This window comes from Scardinius erythrophthalmus, assembly GCF_964197995.2.
Source record: "Scardinius erythrophthalmus genome assembly, chromosome: 1".
Taxonomy (NCBI): Eukaryota; Metazoa; Chordata; class Actinopteri; order Cypriniformes; family Leuciscidae; genus Scardinius; species Scardinius erythrophthalmus.
In genome coordinates this window covers 22,847,070-22,870,538 of record NC_138221.1, presented here as the reverse complement: position 1 = coordinate 22,870,538, position 23,469 = coordinate 22,847,070, and the positions used below count along the sequence as shown (strand labels likewise).

General features: G+C 36.7%; 2 protein-coding genes across 4 annotated transcripts; one reads left to right on the top strand and one right to left on the bottom strand.

Moving 5' to 3' along the window:
• Nucleotides 1-697: 697 nt before the first annotated feature.
• LOC308697142 (GTPase IMAP family member 8-like) lies at nucleotides 698-13,996 on the bottom strand. Of its 2 annotated transcripts, none has more exons than XM_081376271.1 (5): nucleotides 13,917-13,996; nucleotides 13,245-13,343; nucleotides 12,572-12,616; nucleotides 2,599-3,279; nucleotides 698-2,452 (listed from the first exon to the last, which is right to left on the bottom strand). In XM_081376271.1, exons 2-5 carry the CDS (start codon nucleotides 13,261-13,263, stop codon nucleotides 1,575-1,577), a joined length of 1,623 nt encoding a protein of 540 aa, XP_081232397.1. In that variant the 5' UTR covers nucleotides 13,264-13,343; nucleotides 13,917-13,996; the 3' UTR covers nucleotides 698-1,574. The 2 variants fall into 2 exon arrangements, with proteins under 2 accessions (XP_081232397.1, XP_081232398.1); XM_081376272.1 differs by having other exon boundaries at nucleotides 13,800-13,964.
• polr2f (RNA polymerase II, I and III subunit F) lies at nucleotides 13,980-23,458 on the top strand. Of its 2 annotated transcripts, none has more exons than XM_081376310.1 (6): nucleotides 13,980-14,230; nucleotides 14,666-14,885; nucleotides 15,144-15,213; nucleotides 17,673-17,803; nucleotides 22,624-22,695; nucleotides 22,990-23,458. In XM_081376310.1, exons 2-6 carry the CDS (start codon nucleotides 14,866-14,868, stop codon nucleotides 23,078-23,080), a joined length of 384 nt encoding a protein of 127 aa, XP_081232436.1. In that variant the 5' UTR covers nucleotides 13,980-14,230; nucleotides 14,666-14,865; the 3' UTR covers nucleotides 23,081-23,458. The 2 variants fall into 2 exon arrangements, with proteins under 2 accessions (XP_081232436.1, XP_081232437.1); XM_081376311.1 differs by having other exon boundaries at nucleotides 14,000-14,230; nucleotides 14,694-14,885.
• The last annotated feature ends 11 nt before the right edge of the window (nucleotides 23,459-23,469 follow it).

The window sequence follows — 23,469 nt, the reverse complement described above, 5'->3', positions numbered from 1 at the left end:
GTTGGAGATGTGTGTTCGGTTGCTCAAGCACTCAAGGTTTATTCCTTTTTCCATCTGTACGTTGGTTAAGAATGAAATGGTTAGAATTTATTCTCATCTCTACTACAGTTCTTGCCCAGAACAGACCCATACCACCTATTCAAATTGCATAATTGTCAATCATATTTGACGACAGTGGTCCTGACAGAATTAGATGATTTTAAAGTGTTGTCATCAGCTAAAGTTAATTGGAACCAGAGTGAAGCACTTTTACTGTAATGTACTGTTGAAGAATTCACAGATTGGGACATTTGGAAGAACAGAAGAAGTGGCCTCTTGTCTAAAGGTCAGGTCTTTGCGGACTGTTGAACATATGCTAAAAAACTGGAAATCTTTGGTAAGTAATAAAGAAAAAATATTACTGATGGACATTCACGGAGGAGTAAAAACTCCCAGTACAGAAGACTCTTTTCCTATTTTTACTATGTTACCGAAATTGGATGGTGGGACCTTTTTGAGATGCTGAAAGACCCTTGTTTTTGGACTTATGTACATACACTGGCAAACCATTTTATAAACTATGTCAACTATAAAGCTGACACACCTTTGGCGTACAGTATTGGGTGTTGAAGAGAATGTGAAACCGTGTGGAGGTCACTGTATAAACCACTGTTATCTAAAAGAGCAGGGGATATACAGGCTTCTTCACTGTGCCTTCGCTGTTAATGCTTTTATTTCAGTTCTTAATCCTGAAGTTGTTGCTGATTGTCCATTTTGCTCAAAAAGAAAAACTGTTTTTACTGCCACAAAAGGCAGAGCAAAATCCATTTAAAAGACATAACAAGTAACTAAAAATTTTCAACACAAAAACAAAAACAAAAAAATTGACATGAGTAAAAAAAAAAAAAAAAAAAAATCTTTCAAAATTACAATGTTCAAAATTAGTTTCTTGCTAGCCAGAAACCATGTCACTCAGGTGACCTGGATCATTTACAGACATCTGTGTGCCTTAATTATTGCGACACAAATTGGCCTAAACCATTAACAATAATAGCATGGTGGACCACAAATTTATAATGAAAAATACTGATAAAATACCAAATTTCAAAATCTGAAGTTTAAAACCACATAGTGGCACTTACAAATGTACCATCTTCAATAAGTACATAAGTGCAAAAAAAAAAAACTTAAATAGATTTTGTGAGTACATAAGTTCAAAACAATAACCATTTATAAAATGTAAGAAAGGATGACTCATAATGAAAATAAAGTGTTTAATAGGACCCATAATTTTAGAAGCTCAATAGTCCAATGGCAGAAATGTCTGTATCCGTCCTGTCATAGTCTTTTCTGTGTCAATCTCACTCTATCTCTCTATCTCCTCTTCTTCTTCTTCTTTATTCCTCCTTTTCTCATCCAAATCGCTTTTTTATTTCTACTTGTTTCATCTGTACTTCTGCTATAATTCATTCTTGTTCAATTATCATATTTTCTTGATCTTGATTTCTTGATTTTCAATCTCTCTCTTCATCTCTTCTATTTTTTGATGATGTTCAGCTCTTCGCTGTTTTTCCTCTTCTGATCGTTTCTGGTTTTCAGTCTCTCGGATCTTTTGTTCTGTTTTTTTCTTTCTCTTCAAACTCTTTTCTGAGTTTTTCCTCTTTTTTTCTGAATTGATTCTGCATTGTCTTTCTCTCCTCGTCTGCTCTTTGTTTCTCCTCGTTGAGCTTCTTCGTCATGATTTTCATGTCCATCTCATATTTGGTTTGTAATTCTTCTCTCTGATTCTGCATTTCTCTCTCTCTCTCTTTCATTATTTCCCCCATTCTCTTTTTAATGGACATCTCTGCCTCCTCAAACATGCTGTTAGTGAAGTATCGACCCTCATTAGTTTTCTTCACTTCTTCTATCATGTTCAACAGTTGAGTAACTTGAGTTTTGTCTTGTTTTTCGTTGTTATTGAAAGCCAGGAATCTGTTTCCACAGTCTCTGATCAGTTTCTTTAGTTCTGCATTGTTTCCTCTCTTCACATAATCCTCTATAGATTTACCCTCAAGATTGTCTCCTCCAGTGAACAGAACGATGCTGAACTGAGCAGATTTATGACCAAAGATCTTCTTTATCAGATCTACAGTGTCTGCTTCCACCTGAATGAATCTTCCCACACTCAACACAATGACAAACACATGAGGTCCAGGTGACGACAGTGAAACACATTTCATTATTTCTTCCACCGATTCTTCATTTGTCAGTGTTGTGTCAAAGAGTCCTGGAGTATCAACAACAGCTACTGATCGACCATCAACTTCACCAACTCCCTTCTCACAAACCTTCGTCACTGAATCTGAGCTTGATTGACTCACAAACTCATTTCTTCCCAGAATAGTGTTTCCTGTTGCACTCTTTCCATTTCCTGTCCTCCCGATCAGAACAATCCTCAAACGCTCCAGATCATCCAGTTCACATTCAGCACCTGAAAATAAAGTTAATAGACAAAAAGACTTAGTGAAAACAAGTGCAGAAGCTGAAAACGATTGTGTTGGATTAAATGAAGTTTAGTCTTCCATTATTTTTCGACCCTTTAAAACATTAGTTTCTGTATGAAGTGTATTCACTCACCCACTGACTGAAGTAACTCTTTGATTTTATTCTCCATTCTCTTCAGTTCTTCTTTATGTTGTTCCTCCAGTTCACGTCTGGCTCTGTTCTCTTGAGCTTTCACATACATCTGAAGTGAATATGGTTTAGTCTTCATTTTCTCTATATAATCCAGTAGATCTGGGATCTGTCTTGAGTTTTCCGGCTCCTTTAACCCCATCGCTCTGTACTGACCTCCACAGAGACTGATTAACCTCTGGGAATCTCTGCTGGATTTTATGAAGTCTGTCACATGATCTTCAACACTGAGCTCTGATGTGAAAAGCAGTATGAAATGCTCTCTAGAGTCAAAAATCCTCTGGATCTTCTCTATTTCTGCTTTGTCTTCATCAGTAAGAGTCCCAACAGGAATAATGATGAGGAAAACATGAACTCCATGATCACAGAGAGACACACAGCGGAGAGTCTGACGCATCACTTCCTCCTCTGAGAGCTGATTGACAGCTGGAAGCTCCACCAGACAGATCACACGTCCATGAAGCTCCACTTCGTAAATCACACACTCTGTGATGGAATCACTCTGGTGTGACGAGGAAAGGGTTTTTTCTCCCATAAAACACTTTGAAACAGATGCCTTCAGAGCCGCATCGCTTCCACACAACACCAGGTTCAGTTCAGGTTTACTAGATGCCCGTAATGACACTGAAAAACATATTAAGCAGAACATTTGTTTTTACACTTATTTCTAAAAATACACAAAAACAAACAAACATGTGATTAATTACCAATGCAATGAGGCACACAGAGTCAAGTCACATTCATTTATACAGCACTTATACACACAGTAAATTCCCGGTGTTAAATTAACACCGCTCTGTGTTTATATGGGAACCACCAGCAGGGTGTTAAAAGTAAGGCTGAGTCCCAATTCGCCTACTTATACTACGACCTAAAAGTATGTACTTTTTTTGTGATGAAAAAGTACATACTTTTGAGTGTGTAGCAAAAAAGTATGCACGTTCTGGGACATACTTCGACGACGTCATGCAACGTGAACTTGAACGTGGTTGCCTAGTTACGCACACTACGACTGGTTAACAAAACATTTAACATTTCATTCATTCTTATATATCCAATATAGTTTTATTTACTATTCTCATCTTTTTTTCCACAATACATTTACAATGTGTTTACCAAATTGAGGAGTGAAGCAGGGCGTCGTCGTAGATCAACCAAACGCAGGTTTGAGGCGGCTGGTTCTGACGTTCATGTGCAAATGTGTGTAACGAAAGCTAGCGCTAGCTGCTACTTATTTTCTGAGTTAAAATATTTAAAGTTTATAGTGTAACTATTGTTTAACGTATTTTATACTTAATCTTATACTTATGTATAATACTTAAAAATACCCCGATGAAAATGAACCATGCTTTTACTATAGTAAAAGTGTAGTAACCATGTTTCTTTGGTTGGACTGATAAAGTTAACATATGTACAGCCACAGTATTACTACAAATAAGTCAGACAGAAACATCAAAAGAAATACATAAAAAAAGACACTTGCATGACACTGTACTAGAGCCTTTTTATTTATTGTTTTGTAGCCTGCAACGAGGCGCTATCTTCATCGGACCCTACAAGATAAACACGGTACTTTTTTGGCACAACATAAACCCATGAATATTACGAGACAATAAAATATAACTTTAATTAGGGTTAAACATTTGAATTCTCACACTTAAAAACTGAGGGCGCATCTCCGTTGCTGCATCCGACTGACAGGTTTACATCACCATCATCACCGCAAAGCTCCTCCCTCCCGCACGCAATGGGTTGTGGGCAATATTAGCCGTTAGAGTGTGCATTGATCTGCACTTCGAATTCTAACCGGAAATAGTAAACCATCCGGGTATCTTTGGAATACTCATTTCAACATGCTACGATTTGGGACGTACTAATTCTAGTTTCGCATACTATTTAGGACGGATAGTATGCGAATTGGGACTCAGCATAACACTGAAGCAGTGTTAGAGTTAATTAGATAATTAAGTGATTAATTGAGTGTTGATTGAGCGTTATTGAAGACACCTGAAGATAACAAGCAGAATCACTGAAGAAAAGGGAAACAAAAGAACTACAACTGATTTCCGGGCACAGCCTTAGATGAAATCAACTGAAAAGACATGAAATCTCTCTTATTACAAATCTACGGTGGCCCATAGTGCACAACACATCGAAATGTAAAAAGCAAACATAAGTTCACAACACAACGAAATTAAGCCACAACACAACGGAAAATCTACAACACAACGGAAAATCTACAACACAACGGAAAATCTACAACACAACGGAAAATCTACAACACAACGAAATAAAGCCACAACACAGCGGAAAATCTACAACACAACGGAAAATCTACAACACAACGGAAAATCTACAACACAACGAAATAAAGCCACAACACAACAGAAAATCTACAACACAACGAAAAATCTACAACACAACGGAAAATCTACAACACAACGGAAAATCTACAACACAACGAAATAAAGCCACAACACAACGGAAAATCTAAAACACAACGGAAAATCTACAACACAACGAAATAAAGCCACAACACAACGGAAAATCTACAACACAACGGAAAATCTACAACACAACGGAAATAAGCCACAACACAACGGAAAATCTACAACACAACGGAAAATCTACAACACAACGGAAATAAGCCACAACACAACGGAAAATCTACAACACAACGAAATAAAGCCACAACACAACGGAAAATTACAACACAACGGAAAATCTACAACACAACGAAATAAAGCCACAACACAACGGAAAATCTACAACACAGCGGAAAATCTACAACACAACGGAAAATCTACAACACAACGGAAAATCTACAACACAACGAAATAAAGCCACAACACAACGGAAAATCTACAACACAACGGAAAATCTACAACACAACGAAATAAAGCCACAACACAACGGAAAATCTACAACACAACGGAAACAAGCCACAACACAACGGAAAATCTACAACACAACGGAAATAAGCCACAACACAACGAAAAATCTACAACACAACGGAAACAAGCCACAACACAACAGAAAATCTACAACACAACGGAAAATCTACAACACAACGGAAAATCTACAACACAACGGAAAATCTACAACACAACGAAATAAAGCCACAACACAACGTAAAATCTACAACACAACGGAAACAAGCCACAACACAACGGAAAATGTACAACACAACGGAAAATCTACAACACAACGGAAACAAGCCACAACACAACGGAAAATCTACAACACAACGGAAACAAGCCACAACACAACGGAAAATCTACAACACAACGAAATAAAGCCACAACACAACGGAAAATCTACAACACAACGGAAACAAGCCACAACACAACGGAAAATCTACAACACAACGGAAAATCTACAACACAACGGAAATAAGCCACAACACAACGGAAACAAGCCACAACACAACGGAAAATCTACAACACAACGGAAATAAGCCACAACACAACGGAAAATCTACAACACAACGGAAATAAGCCACAACACAACGCAAAATCTACAACACAACGGAAACAAGCCACAACACAACGGAAAATCTACAACACAATGGAAAATCTACAACACAATGGAAAATCTACAACACAATGGAAAATCTACAACACAACGAAATAAAGCCACAACACAACGGAAAATCTACAACACAACGGAAATAAGCCACAACACAACGGAAAATCTACAACACAACGGAAACAAGCCACAACACAACGAAATAAAGCCGCAACACAACGGAAATAAGCCACAACACAACGGAAAATCTACAACACAACGAAATAAAGCCACAACACAACGAAATAAAGCCACAACACAACGGAAATGCTCCCGACCACTAGAGGGCTCTCGGAGCCCGGTAAAGTTAGTTTTCCTAGCCATTGTTCTATAGAGTCAGCAGTCTTAATATATCAATACCACGATTAGTTTTAACAGTGACATATCGACATAAAATATTACTTCAAAATAACCTACATGAATTATAGCTGCGTATTTGATTTATACTCGAGAACGCTTGGACGCGCTACCACAGCGCATGAGCCGTAAGGGAACGTCTGGCAATTCCACCAAGTGGTTAAAACGTATAATTTATTATAATATAATTTGATAAATAATAAAAAAAAAAACATTTGGTGAAATAGGAAGGTATTGGCACAATTCCACCTATAATAAGTCAGTCTGCACAGCAAAAACTCCAGTGTTAAATTAACACTCCTGGGAGTGTATATGAGTCCACTCTCAAAAGTGTAAAGTGTTAAAATATGAGTGTTAAATGAACACTCAAGAGTGTTAAAGTTAATGAGATAATTAAGTGATTAATTTAGTGATGGTTGAGCATTATTGAAGACACCTGATGTTAACAAGCAGAATCACTGAAGGAGAAAATCACTAATTGTAAGCCACCGTTATGGTGATCAGTGTTTGCTTTAGTTGGGATCTAGACCATTATATATTTACTTTAGATTTTGCTTGTCTGCTGTTATTGATTTATAACAGTTAGATGAACAAAGAAAAATGAGATCGGATGGAGTTGGTTATGTTTTGACATAATCATGTTGTGATCCGTAAAACAAAACTTATTGAGATGGCTTAACTTGTTAATTACGGCAGCTCTGTGATTCTATATTATGATTTTCAGTATTTATCATATAATCCAAAAATATTTCATAACCATTGTTCTGATCAAAAGACTTTCAAATAAATTTATTTAAAACACAGACATCAATAATCAGCCTGTGAATCTCAACAATGGTGACAATAATAAAGCATGTTGCAGTGGCTGCCACCAATCACAACTCATTAATGGCTCCCATCATGCATTGCGGTATGAATAAATTATGATCTAAATTGTCTATGTAATTTACTTTTCCTAATTGAATATTCTGCTCTTCACCATTGTTGAGATGCATAGACTGAATCTTGACATCTGTGTGTGCCTAAAAGACTGATTTTTTTTAAAAAACAACTTTTAAGAAATCCTTTGTATTATATCTAAAATTCTGGATATTTATGCAGATTCACAGTTATGCTGTAACCAACAACATAAATCTAAGTCAGAAATAACGAACTTAATGAGTTCAGTGATCAAGTTCAAATGATGATTGTCATAATATAACCAACATCATCAGATCACTTTTTTTTTCTTTGTTCATCTGGCAGTTATAAGATATAACAGCCAAACAAAATCTAATGTAAACGTATAATGGTCTAGAGCCCAACTAAAGCAAACACCCATCAGCATAATGGTAACTTACAATTTGTGCTTTTCTCCTTCAGTGATTCTGCTTGTTAACATCAGGTGTCTTCAATAATGCTCAATCATCACTAAATTAATCACTTAATTATCTCATTAACTTTAACACTCTTGAGTGTTCATTTAACACTCATATTTTAACACTTTACACTTTTGAGAGTGGACTCATATACACTCCCAGGAGTGTTAATTTAACACTGGAGTTTTTGCTGTGTGGTCACTAGGAACCACAAGCTTTGTGACATGATAAAAGAAAAAAAAACTTTTACAGAAATTTCCTAAAAAAAATATTGTTTACTGTAAATACATGAAGGGTATTGGGAAAAAAGTCACCTGCATTAAGTCAGTCTACTATCTATCAAATACAATCAAGCTTTGGATTTTGAACATGTCTGTTTTTGAATGTTAAAAGTAATATTAATTACAAATTATACGTTTTAACAACTTGGAGGCATTGGCAGACGTTCCCTCAGGGATCAAGCGCTGTGGTAGCGCGTCAAACTAACTTTATCGCGCTCCGAGAGCCGTCTAGTGGTCGGGAGCATTTCCGTTGTGTTGTGGCTTTATTTCGTTGTGTTGTAGATTTTCCGTTGTGTTGTGATGTATTTCCGTTGTGTTGTGGCTTTATTTCGTTGTGTTGTGGCTTGTTTCCGTTGTGTTGTGGCTTTATTTCGTTGTGTTGTGGCTTTATTTCGTTGTGTTGTGGCTTTATTTCGTTGTGTTGTGGCTTTATTTCATTGTGTTGTGGCTTGTTTCCGTTGTGTTGTGGCTTTATTTCGTTGTGTTGTAGATTTTCCGTTGTGTTGTGGCGTATTTCCGTTGTGTTGTGGCTTTATTTCGTTGTGTTGTGGCTTTATTTCGTTGTGTTGTGGCTTGTTTCCGTTGTGTTGTAGATTTTCCGTTGTGTTGTAGATTTTCCGTTGTGTTGTGGCTTTATTTCGTTGTGTTGTGGCTTGTTTCCGTTGTGTTGTGAACTTATGTTTGCTTTTTAAATGTCGTTGTGTTGTGCACTACTGGGCCACCGTACAAATCAGTTTGACCTTATTTCTGTCATTCATCTACAGAAGTTCTTTTTGAGAATGAACACATTTTTAGATGTTGAAGTTTTATTGAAAATGTGTGGTCACCATTATGGTGATCATTGTTTCATATAGTTGGGTGGTTTGACCATTTATTTATTTATATATATATATATATATATATATATATATATATATATATATTGTTTTTTTTTTTTTTTTTAAAGGTAGTTATTGTCTTTGTAACTGTGTTTGCTAAAACATAAATTGTTGCCAAGGAAGCCATACACAAAGTTATGATATATATTTCATCACCATAAAGAATTTGAAAATAACATTATTGTTTGACAAATGTCATAACTGACAAATAGAGATAACTTGTTATTAACAAATTTTTACCATCAATTCTTTTTTTTCTTTTTTTTTGCCAAAGATCAAACATTCTGAATTTTAACTTCTAAATACATTGAGAGAAAATAAACACACACTAACATCAAGAATCAGCTTATGAATCACTACAATGGTGGCATGCTTCATGCTGCAATGCATACTGGGAGCCATTAGTTTTATAATATGGTGGTTCCCAGCATGCATTGCTGCACGAAGCATGCCACCATTGTTGAGATTCATATGCTAATTATTGATGTCTGTGTGCGTCTTAAATATTTTTCCTCTATAATGTGCAAAAATAAAATCATAATTCAGAATGTTTGTTCAAGAAATTATCATTGGTGAAAAAAAATAAACTCTTAATAACAAATAATAATTTTTGCTAATATATGTAATTAGTGAATAATTATATATCATGATGGCTAAAACTACATCTCTTGATCATCTTTGTTTCTGGCATCCTTTGTAACAAAATTATGTGTTTTGTTAAACACTGTTACAAAGACAAAGACACAAACTTGCATAACAAAGCCAAGAGACAAACTGCCAAACTAAAGCAAAAAATGGTGATTTTACACAAACGTCTTATGTCCAATAAAACATCAACATCTACACCTCTATTAATTCTCATTAACTAGTTAGTTATAAGTGAAGCTGGTAATGCTGTTTGTGGAGTTGTTTAATCCTCCTCTGCTGAGTCATTACTTACATGAAATCAACACATCTGTGAGAGCATAGTTGTATGTTTTTAATTGGACAATTCTGATTTCTAGGGGTGCCAAAACAAACACCACTGGTAAGTTTTTAATAAAACTTTGATTCCTCATGATCTGTGTTTTGTTTTTACAATGAACAAAATTTGTTGACAATCTCATTTCAGGAAATGAAGACGTGCTTTTAAAGGAGCCATAACCTGCAATTTTCACTTTTCCACGAGAATCAATGTATGTTATGATCGACTAACGATTATACACTGGCCGGGAAGCCGATATTTAAAAGTGAAGCGTTTGTTTACCTCAGGGTAAATAAACCAGCGCGCGTGCACGCACACTCAAATATGAGATTTTGATTTCAGCTCCCTCTTGACGTCATGAGGTAGTAGGATATACCATATATGGACACCGCAGCAGGAAGCCCGCCCCTCTCCCCCTCATATTCAGTTCAGTCGAGAAAGATGAAGAAACCGAGTGCACACCGGACTTGCTCTGTGGTTGATTGCCATAAAAAACATGTAAATGTGTTTTATCTCCCAAAATCGGACGAAACTATCAGTGACCAGTGGATGAAATTCATTTTTAATGACGCTGTCCCAACAACCCTTTCAACTGGCGTATCGTTAGGTGTGTGCGCTAAACCTTGAATGTCTAAATAACAACGTGAAACAAGGCAAAAACAACACATGATAGTAAACGTCTCATCTCAATAACCACTGTAAGCTGATAAAATAAGTAGACTACATCTCCGTTAATGTAATCGACATTAAATAAAAGGTAAACCTATGTGGGAGAAAATAGCAACAAACGTTTTAGCTCGTTGCCGATGTTAATGTCTCAGTCAAAATGATTGTCTTTACCATTCAGAGACATCTTGATGTAGACGTCCATCCAACAACTCTACATCTTCCCTTTCTAGCTCTGGTTCAGAGTCCGGCTCAAACATGTACGATTGAATCCCATAGGTCGCGGCCGGGTCGGGTTCATTGACAACTTAAGCCATGATGTCAGTTTGTAATGATGCTGAAGTTACCTGCGGTGTCAACCCCCCTCCTTCCTGCAACCAATCAACGCGCCCCTCATTTGCATTATTAAAATGAGCGTCCACGACAGCCAAAACATCGCATTGATCTCGCGAGACAATAATGCCTTCAGAAATAAGGGTAAAAGTAGGTCTGTGTTTATTTTTTTCCACTTTTCTTTTTTAGAAGGGCCTGAAAGACTATAATACAGCAGTAGGTATCCAATGTAATACTAGGTTATGACTCCTTTAAGAAGGCTACTTAAGTTTAGACATTTATCTTCAAAAATACAAAAACACGTTTATAGTACCATCAATTTCCATCATCTACATTTTGAACTACACTTTCAAAAACAAAAGCCTTTCTTAGGATTGAAGCGCAGCCACACGATTCTGTTTGTGGAGTTGTTTAATCCTCCTCTGCTGAGATCTTCACAGATTTAATTTCGTCTTTTATCTTCAGTTGATTTCATCTCCGGAAGTCAGTTGTAGTTCTTGTGTTTCTCTTTTCTGCTTGTTATCATCAGGTGTCTTCAATGCTCAATCATCACTCAATTAATAACTTAATTATCTCATTTACTCTAACACTGCTTCAGTGTTACTTTTAACACCTTGCTGGTGGTTCCCATATGAACACCGAGCGTTGTTAATTTTAACACCGGGGAATTTTGTTTCAAAGCAGCTTTACAGAGATAACAGGAAAATAATGCAACACAGTTTGTTTCTAAATGAAAATTGCATCATAGTCCAACTTAAGTAAGTTCAGTGATGTTTAATTTTTGTTTTAAAAAAGTTATTAATTTAGTTAATTTAATATTTAATATATATTTAGCCGCACTGGAGAAAACAGTGATGTCCTCGTCCAGCTCAGTTCAGTTCTCATATAATGGTGTCAATGCAGCAGATCAATAATATTGTTGAATATTAAATTAAATGTAAAAATCCCCAGTGTTAAATTAACACTCTCCGTGTTTATATAATCCACTCTCATAGAGTGTTATAAGTAACACTGAAGCAGTGTTAAAGTTAATGAGATAATTAATTGATTAATTGAGTTATGATTGATCATTATTAAAGAAACCTGACCTGATGTTAACAAGCAGAATCACTGAAGGAGAAAATCACAAATTTGTGTTTGCTTTAGTTGGGCTCTTGGCCCTTAAATTATTAAGATTAGATTCAGTTTGGCTGCTGTAATTCAGATATAACAGTCAGATGAACAAAGAGAAAATGTGATCTGAGGATGTTAGTTTATGTTTTGACAATCATTTTTTGACCTGAATAACTGAACTCATTTAGAGTCTGATCTCTGAGTTAGATTTACTTTATTAATTATAGCAGCTCTGTCCTTGTACAGCATAATATTTATAGCTTTTTCAGTGTAATCCAAAGGATTTTTTAATAGTTGTTCTGGTAATTAGGATTCATTACAAATAAAAAGATAAAACTGCCCATAATAAATCACGCTGTTCATCAAGGTTAATCAATGTTCATCTCTGTGAAGACTTACTGTCGGGAGGGTCTCTGTCTTTGCTCCTTTCTCTCCATCGAAATACTGCAGAAATAAAAGCATTTGCAACTTAACTCTTGGATACGACACAATAATCACTTTTCTTCTACAAAACACAAAATTGAGAAAAAGCAATAAGATTAATTAATTCTCTAAAGAAGTTTAAGATGTTACCATGGTAAACATAAAACACAGGAATAGGCAATACCAAAATGAAGTAAAAGGGTGTAATGAGGTATAATAATGAGGTAAAAATTCAATCATCTTTTATTAATCAACCACATGCCATCAGCATTAACAAAATCGAGGATGAGCTTTTGTCAGGTGGTTTGACCTTGTGCTGTGTTTTTTTATTTTTTCAAATAGCCACAGATGCTTATTTGCTTAAACAAACCTGCTGTATATGTTAGACAATCTTCTACATAATAAATAAAGCTAGAAGACCATCATACTGTCTTTGTATTTAGTGTTTCATCAAGTATGAAGCACATAATTTCAGTACTTAGTGGTTTGACAATTTCAGGTGACATTTTATCAGCTTTATCTGCTTGTACATTTGAATATGAGCCTTCAATGTGATTAATACCATTTAGAAACAGCATTTCATTATAAATAGCACACTACATGAACACCAAAACACCTCATTAAAAAGATTCACAGAGCGATCTCTGACCTCTGTCTCTGCTGGACATGTTGATATTCTGTTTCTCCTCCGTCTCTTTAGTCTTCAGTTGATCATCTTCTCTGACGTCTCTCTGTTCTGTTCATCACCCTGTGAAATATTAGACTGATTATACTTCACTAACACACACTAATGAGATCATGTTAACACACTATGAGCACAAGATTTATTTTAATATGCTAATCATTAATATGCTGTTGTTTATAATATTTTGTATGGGATTTTGTTTACTCCAAAACACACATTAAATAAATCACTGTGTATAATTTAACTGAATGCTTGTTTTTGGATATTGGTGTATCTGAACATCTAATGAAACTGATTTGCTCAAAGATGCATTCTAACTTAACTTTTTAATTAATGACAAATATTTAATCCTTTTGAGGCATTTGTTTAGCAACATAAACAATTTTTAATAAAGGTGTATGCAATAATGGTAAAATATACTGTTACACTTAATAACAACTGAACTGAAACAACTGAAACATTTTGCACTTAAAATACATAATCTTAGACAACCGTGTGACACATGAAAGTGAAACCAACCATTTTCATAGGGTGTAGTTACTCTCCCAGTTAATCTAAAATGATCAGTTTGTGTTGTATATCATATTTTCATATTGTCCAATTCCACAAAGAGTGTCTTTAAAGTAAAAGCGATACCTGTAGGCCTATATGTCGAGGTTTGTCAATCCCTTCATCAAAGCAGGAACCAGAAATAATCCTGTGGGTGGAGTTTGTGCACTGAGGCCATCTGCTGGTTAAATATGTTTTAAACGAGAACACGGAAAAATATCATCAATGGCATGTCCCGGGGCCCGTTTTCAATTAGATTATCAACTCCGAGTTAAAAATTGATCTAGGTTGATTTACCCTGAGATTGGAAAGTTTTTTGTTTTTGTTTTTCAGAACAGCTCAATTGCGTTAGTTCAATCAACTGGGCTACTCTGAGTATAAATAGCTGCTACCTCTTTCAGGTAATTGACACCTTTCTTTATCAGGTTTGACATTCCTCCTTTTCTGAAACAGAAAACTCAGAGTTTTCCTCATTTCAGGGTTAACAGAGTTTTCACTAAACCTCCTTTCTGAAACAGGCATCTGCAAAACAACAAGCGTTGCCTTAATGTGTAATCTATAACATCAGTAAACATCATTTGATATTATTATGCTTCTATATAATAAGTGTACAGATTTATTTGCAACACTTTTATAGACAGAACGTTAAGAACTTTATAGGAAATTACTTGTAGGCTATCAGGTTATTTTAACAATGCGAATGCTTATTCCTTCGAAGCGGGTTTCAAACCCACATTAATTATTATGGCTTAATGTTCTATCAAAATTTTTATTTTATTTTAAAATCTGTCATATAATTATAGTTTGGCTTATTTGCTTATGTTTTTCACTGAAAGGGAGTTTTCGATGTGTGTTTTGGGGAAGGTCAGTGTTGTGGCGCTGGTGTTTCTGCACGGACTGTGAAAGCTGCAGTACCGCCGGAAGTTCATTCCACGCTTCGACTCGTTCTGCAGTCAGGCGCGATACGCAACATCACAGTGAAAATATCGGAGAAATTGACAATTAAATCGTCTTTACGACACACAAGACACTAATAATGTCTGACAACGAAGACAAGTGAGTTCTGAACGCGTCTGCTACAGTGGTTTCTAAATGTTTACTGTAGTTTAAAGTGTGTGAGTGTGAAAACAACACGATGAGATCATATTTCTCTAGGATCCTTATATCTATTTTAAAACTTAAACATTATAACTGTGAACGATATTATAACACGAGTAACTCTCTACATCGTGCTTTAGTGTAGGGTTTAGTTCACATCGTGAGATCTGTTGTCTGTTGATTGACTTCAGTTTGTGTTTGTTTGTTGTTGATCAGTTTTGATGACGGAGATTTTGATGATGTTGAAGATGAAGAGCCTCTGGATGATCTGGAGAATGTGGAAGATGTAAGATCTGTCTTATTATGATTATATTCTCACTAGTGTTCCTTGACAAATATGACAATTAATGTATTCTAATCTCATATAATGTCAAGATTTCCGGCTGATTTTTCATGTCAAAATTGAAAGAAATGGGAAAGTCGTTGTATTTTGCCTTTTATATAAATTATATGAAGACTAATTTGCTATTATAAGAATTTTATTTATTGAATCGTGACACTATTTACAACACATTATAGTACATTTAATTCTGTGATTAATAAAAAATAGTACTACAGCAGAGTATATATTTATAAATTATTCTTATTTTTATGTTAGTATAATAATAATAAATAATAATACATTTTATATGTAATGCGCTTTTCTTAAACCCAAAGCGTTAAAGTAAAATAAGCAGAAACAACAAGGCCAATACAACAACTAGCCTAATTAAAGAAAAACAGCCTTAAATAAAAGTGTCTTAATCAGCTTTTTAAAGTGTCCCGACGCTGGTGCGTTTCTGATGGTAAGAGGTAGGGGTGGGCGATATAGCCTCAAAATTATATTACGATATTTCAAGAATATTGCGATAATGATATTTATGACGATATAAAAAAATTTAGAATTTTTATTTATTTTTTATTACATTTATCTCACCAAAATGTTTGCTCACTCATTGTGTTTTTACAATTGGGTAATTTTGTTTTTGAGTTTACACAACACAAGGAAGCTTGATTTCAGTCTTTGAATTAAATTGAAAAAAAGTAGCAAAAAATATATACAAAATAATAAAGATAAAAGTTTTTGAGTAGGTCCATCTAACACTATTCAGAAATACTACAGAAACTGAATAAGGTAATCAAAAGTAAAATAACACTAGTCCTGAGTCCTGACTAAATTAAATACATAGGCTATTAATTCTGATTCCTTACAATGAAAGCTATCTTTTGTTGTTTTGACGATAACATTAATGACAGACACATATGGCTGCTGTCACTTTTAGAGCTAGTGCCCGGATCCATTAGCCTACTGTTATACTGTCTGTCACACTGTCACGCGCGTTTTATAGTTATTTCAGACATAACCGACTGTTTACGAATACACTAACCATGACCGGAATTTTTACACAATTTTGCGTGTTTTTCCCCTGTTAAAGCGATATAATCCGCGAAAAATAACTTTTGTTACTCGCGAGCTGTTTGTGAGACGGCTTTACTGTATGTATGCACGCAGAGTAAACATCTCTCAGAGAGCGCGCGAGAGTAGTTTAAAATCGCAAACGTTTAAACTGATTAGACTTAAAAAGAAGTGAAAATTATAAACTTTAGTTACGATGCAAGTGACAAAAGATTCCGTCATGTCCTGACTGCTAAACACAAGAGTGTGGTATTGACGCTTGACTTGCGCAACCCATTTTGAGAGCGAGAGAGAGAAGAGCTGAACACTCACGCGGTTGGTAAAATCAGTGTTTGCGGGGGAATTTCCTGCATTATAAGTGGTAGACCTGCGGGAATTATTAAAATACTTTTGAACTAGCTCCTTTTTAGGTACTAAATCGTCATTGGAGGCTGACTTGCTGCTCTCGCGCTCAGACAGGTGTTGTTGTTGTGCGTGCTAGGGAACTTAATGCGCCATATCAGTGATATCGCGATATGACACTTTTTTTATCATGTAAAAATTGATACCGGTATTATCGTGGACGGTATGATATGGCACACCCCTAAAGTGGAAGCACGTCCCAGCGCTTGAGGGCTTTGTATGAAGAGCCTCTTTCCCCCATATAGTCATGAGCTTGCATGAAGGCTGATGTAGCAAAAGAGAGTCAGCAGAACAGAGAGAACGTGATGGAGTATAAGGGCTAATGAGATCACATAGATACTCAGTCCCATGTAGTGCCTTATATGTTAAAATAAGAGTTTTTAAAATCAATTCTCACATTTATGGGAAGCCAGTGCGACTGAAAGCACCGGTGTAATGTGTTCACGAGGAGAATGTTGAATATACTGTAGCCGGCTCAGGACAGATTTAGGACAGAAAGCAAGGCATTGCAGTAATCTACTCTGGTTGTAATGAAGGCATGTATGAGCCTTTCTGTGTCTGCAAAAGAGAGGAAAGGTCCGAGTCGAGCAATGGTTCTCAGACAGTAAAAAAAGCAGTTTTAGAGATGTTTTATATGTGCTTCAAATGTTAACTGTTATGTAAATTTTGTTATGAAAATATTAGTTTCTATTGCTTTTTAGCTCATAATCTCAGTCACAGTAAAGGTGCATGTTTTAGGACTATTACGGTTGTTTTTATTGTGACATTTTCACTTTTCAGTGAAGTGCATAATCACATATGAGTGTTTGTAGTGAGAATAAAGTTGTTTCTCTAGTTTTTCGGCTCATAATCTCAGTCTCAGTTGATCAGATTCAGTCTCTTCTGACAGACTTGTCACCGTGTTGTGTGTGTTTCTCATCTGACGTGTTTACGGTGTGTGTGTGTAGGAGGACCAGGAGAACGTCCAGATCCTGCCGGCGGGTGAAGGTCAGCAGGCCAATCAGAAGAGAATCACCACACCTTACATGACCAAATACGAGCGCGCACGAGTCCTGGGGACACGAGCACTGCAGATCGCGTGAGTGACCTCTGACCCCTGACCTCCTGCACAAACATACCTCAGTTTACAGCTGGACTATAGAGCTGAGGTTTGCAGACCTGCCAACCTGTACGCAACCTGTTTTGACCTCTAAGTACGCTGGTGCGATTTCACTATAAACTCAAAATGTACTCAAACTCTAAACGCAAAAACCTGTGCACGCGCTGTACTCAAATCAAGCAACAGCGGAAGAAGAAGAGTTCGACCAATCATAGCGCTGGGTTCATTCCCCAAATAGCAAACGAGGATGATTGGTGATTTACTACTAATCAAGGAACCGGCTTTACTGACGAGATGCGCATAACAATATCGCGATTTAAATCGCCCAGCCCTAGTTAGTGTGTAATGTTGTTGTTAGAGCATAAATAATACCTGTAAAATTGTAAAGCTCAACGTTCAATGCCAAGCGAGATATTTTATTTAACAGAAGTCCCCTTTCAAAGCAGTAGAACAGTTTTTTGACTAACCTCCGCCCACAGGAACACACAAAAAAGGGGGCGTGGTCTTGTTGCGTTCCCACAGAGAAGAGGAAGAGTTGCGTTTGTAGAGTGGCAACGATTTCTTTTACACAACATGGCAGCTTTTAAGGCTATATTCATGGTGAAAATAAAATGTATTTATATAAAATTGTTTGGATGAAAACTATTTCAAAAGAACTATACACAACACAACATAATTTAATTAGTGTTACAGTTCTTTTTGTATTTCTCTGCAGCAGATGTTTTCAACCTCCATTGGCATTTTGTCTCAGTTACCACATGTACACTTATAAAACATATATTACTAATCAAAACTCGTGCTCACGTGTAACTAAGGTAGGAATAAACAATGCACTTATTTTAAAAATTCAACAACACCATCGTTAATTCGACAGACGGACAAAACCATACACCACAAGCTTTCATAACAGTTTGTAACATTTAACATTACAATTTAACCAATTGAAGGTAACACTAAATAAACAGCTTACCATTGTGAAACATCCTGCAAAAGTCGTGCTTGAACAGGTTCTAATCGATCCTCTTCATCTATGTTCTCCGGGTCTGATTCCGGCTCAAATTGATAGGGTAATATTAAAGAAATGTTTACAATAACACTGAGCATATGCATCTCCACGTTATGGTAAGAGGCGTGACCTTTCCGGGCAACGTGCGCTAAGCTGCTGTCCAATCACAACACAGGAACCGCTGGAAAAATCAGAACTCGTTACATATTTCTGAAGGAGGGACTTCATAGAACAAGGAAGTCATCAGCCCGTTCTTAGGACAGTGAAAACAGCGGTATACAGATAAGTAAATTGTGTGAAAAATACTGTTTTTTTACACGCGAAACATGAACACATGTTATATTGCACACTGTAAACACACTCAAAGCTTCAAAAACACACGAAAAAAGGGACCTTTAAGTCTAGATCTCAGAACCATCAGCAGTCTTTGTTGAGAAGACCTCAATGATCTAGCAGAGTTACTTAATTTCAAAAGATCAGAGAGATAGTTTGGAGCTAATCCGTTCATGGCTTTAAAAGCAAAAAGCAGAATTTTAAAATCAATTCTGTAATAAACCAGCAGCCAGTGCAACGAGCGCAGTATTGGGCCAGTTAGTGACAATCAAAAGTCCATCCATCTGAAGAAGACTAATATTGGATTGACTCATTCCACTATAAAGAGAATTACAATAGTCAAGTCTAGATGAAATGAACAAATGGATCACTCTCTCAAACTCTGCAAATGTTAAAAAACTCTTAGCCTTAGATAATAATCTTAATTGAAAAAAAAAATAGATTTAACGTCAACATTTATCTGTTTATCAAATTTAAGAGCAGAATAAAAAATGTTTTACATTGGGGACCAAATCTCCCAAATCACCATCAGGAGTAACAGAAACACCTGAGGTCCCAAAAACAATGACCTCAGCTGGAAAACCAGTACTTAATATCAGACAAGCATGCGGACAATGAGCTTAGGCCCTTTTCGTCATTTTTGTTTAGTGGCAAAAAAATTTGGGTGTCATCAGCGTAAAAATGGAATGACACCCCATGTTTAGAAAAGATAGTCCCCAAAGGGAGCAAATACAACGAGAACAGAGCTGGCGACAGAATCAAGCCCTGAGGGACTCCATAATCCAAAACAGAGACAGAAGAAGAAAACCCGTCTAGACAAACAAAAAACGTTCTTGCGTTCAGACAGGACTTAAATCTAGAGTGCAACCTTCAATACTCACACTTGTTCAAGTCGTGAGATAAGAATTTTGTGGTCCACGGTATCAAAGGCAGCACTTAAATCTAAGAGTAAGAGTATCACAGAATCCCCTGAGTCAACAGACAATAAAATATCATTAGAAACTTTTAATAAAGCTGACTCAGTATTGTGATATTTTCTAAACCCAGATTGGAATTCTTCAAAAACACTATTTAACTCCAAATGACTCTGCAGCTGATGCATTAAAGCAGACAGCACTCACAGGACTCACAACCTGAATTTAAAATAGTAGAAAGCATTTTAGGTTTATGGGAGGTTTTCGCTATAATGTTAAAAAAAATACTGAGATTTTGCAGCTTTGACTGACTTTTGGTATCTAATGAGTGACTCACATAATATTTCATAAGACACTTGTAATTTGTCTTTTTTCCACTTTCGTTCAACTCTACGACAAGCCCGTCTTTTGTTCAAGTTCAAGTGTGGTGCTGGTTACCCAAGGTTCAGCTTTAGAATTTTGCCCTTTCCTCTTAGTGGAGCCACAGAATTCATTATTTCATTACTAATGGAATTGAACAACATAAGACGTTCGTCAACATTAAGCAAATTTGAAAGGGAATCAAGACAAAAATCATCACTAGAAGAAGGACTAAAGGTACGAATCTGCTGCGAAACCCTCAAAGTTTTTGAAACTTCATTTGGAAAGGAGAAAGTAAATGCAACAGGCATATGGTCAGAAAAACTCAAATCAAGGATTTCGAGTTCACAGATCGAAATACCGTGCAACAACAACACAAGGTCTTATGTGTGGCCCTGTTTATGAGTTGGACCATTTAGCACTTGAGTGAAATCGAAAGAATCAATCAGATTTTAGTAAAATCCTTGGCCAAGAAACTTGACTCACAACAAATGTGGATATTAAAATCCTCCGCAATCTAAAGAGGATCATAATGAAGAACAGTGTCTCCTAAAAAGTTTGCAAAACTTATTTGGTTTTGGAGGGCGATAAACCACAGCGATGGCTAACTTATCCTTATTTGGCTGAAACAGGAGAACTTCAAAACTAGAAAACATTTCTGTCTTTAAAGATCGGCAACAAAAACTACTTTTAAAAGCAGACGCAAGAAAATCTCGCAAGATAAATGTCTTATTTACAAGAGATCTTACGTTTACCAGAGCCATCCTGACACTTACTGGATCACAGTCTGGCTGGATTTACACCTCTGCGACGCAAACGAGGTGTCCGACAGCTTTGAAGAAATTAAAAATGTATCCTGGGTCACAGGTAAAGTCCATTGACAAGCCAACTCAAGCGTTTGCCACATAACAAAGTGACCGGATCCAGAGGCCCGAGCTGAAGGCGATCTAAGCCATGACGCGATTTCAGCTAACGCATTAAACTTAACTTCAGTTTAGCTGCAGTGCCCCCTCGCTTTCCTCTTCTCTTTCTTTCCATGAAAATCCCACGGCAACCGGCTTTCACAGGCCGGGACGGTTTTCAAAAATAGAGGGAAGTAGTTTGAGTGAAAGAATTTTACAATTTACAGAAGTTACTGTATTAAAGGGGTCATCGGATGCCCATTCTCCACAAGTTGGTATGATTCTTTAGGGTCTCCATATAAAGTTTGTAACACACTTTGGTTAAAATTCCTCAATGGTTGTGTAAAACAACTCCCTTTACCTCCTCAAAAACAGCTCTGCTCACAGCGACCCGTTTCAGTGCATGTCTCTTTAAGGCCGCGGTTCCACCCAAGCATTTTCAGCCATCTGAAACGCTAGGCGCTCTGCAGAAAACGCCTAGCTGTGAGCGCCCGAGAGTGTTTTGGCAGCGCAGCGGCTTTTTCAGTTGAGACACTTTGCCTGCTATGATACGTATGTGCTAGCTTTAAATTTTGTTCTTGCTTGTTTTTTTATGTCAAAGCATTTTGTATTATTCATCCATTTTTTAAAATTTTTTATTCATTAAATGATGGACGCTTTTATACTTGATATTCTTTTTGAATATAAGGGACTCGTTTTGCTATTATTGGTCCTGTTTATTCAATGTGAACTCAATGTTTTCTAAAAATATGTTTGTATTGGCTAACGTTCATTCAGCTAATGAGTTTATACTGTGCAATGATCAAATGCAAATCTGTACGTTACAAATATAAACCCTTCTTTCTGTGGGATTTAGGATCATATTTGGATATTGGAGTAATAAGTCAAGTAGCCTATTTTAAATGAATCGCATGTGCACACAATGTTCCTGTGTGTTTTTGTTTTTACTGTTTTCTAGGGGTTTCCTAATTTTAGACTAGTTGACCAGCTCACATTATGCAATGCAATCTTAATCATGAAAAATAATGTGAAAAAAGTTACTTTCACTGTATCTCATAATGTAGTCCAGTCGGTGAAATCTTTGATTTGGGTCAAATTAAAAACTGTAGAAGAAAGCTAGAATTATGAAGACTGGTGTGTGTATGTGTATGTCCCGTCTCACACTGATCATGGTGCTCAAGCTTGTCAGGTCTGGGTTTGCTGTGCTAGCGCTGCAGTGGTGCTCAGTGACATCACTTCCTGTGTGACAGCATGTGCTCAGTGACATCACTTCCTGTGTGACAGGATGTGCGCGCCGGTGATGGTGGAGCTGGAAGGAGAGACGGATCCGCTGCAGATCGCCATGAAGGAGCTAAAGTACGACACACACACACACACACACACACACACACACATCAGAGATGCACGACTGTTATTGACTGGATCTGTTAGGATGAAGCGCTCGTTGTAGAAAAGCGTCTGATAAATGAATACATGTAAATGGGAAAGTTATATAATATACACACACAAAACTGCTGTGTGTGTGTGTGTTTCTTGTTTGTGTGTGTGTTTAGTCATTTTGAGAACATTGGACTCCATTGACTTTCATTGTATGGACAAAAACACACTGATAAAGCGTGTTATTGATGTGTGTGTTTTACTGTCCCTCAGGAGCAGGAAGATCCCCATCATCATCCGCCGGTATCTTCCTGACGGCAGTTATGAGGACTGGGGCTGCGACGAGCTCATCATCACAGACTGACCTACACACACACACACACACACACACACACACACACACACACACACACACACACACACACACACGCGCTCAGATCAGACAGCAGATCTGTGTGTGTCACATCAGTGTTTACAGCGCAGGTCTCCTCGTGTGTGTGTGTGTGTGTGTGTCTGTGTGTGTGTGTGTGTTCTGCTCTGGTTTATAGTGGAGGTTAGGTTTCATCCTGCAGGTCTGGTGTTCATCCACATGAGGGCAGCACACACACACACACACACACACACACACACACACACACACACACACACACACACACACACACACACACCTCTCCGAATCTCCTTATTTAATGTGTATTTGTGTTTTATTCATGCAAGATTAAACCTTTTTGTAGTAAATGACGCCCTTTGTTT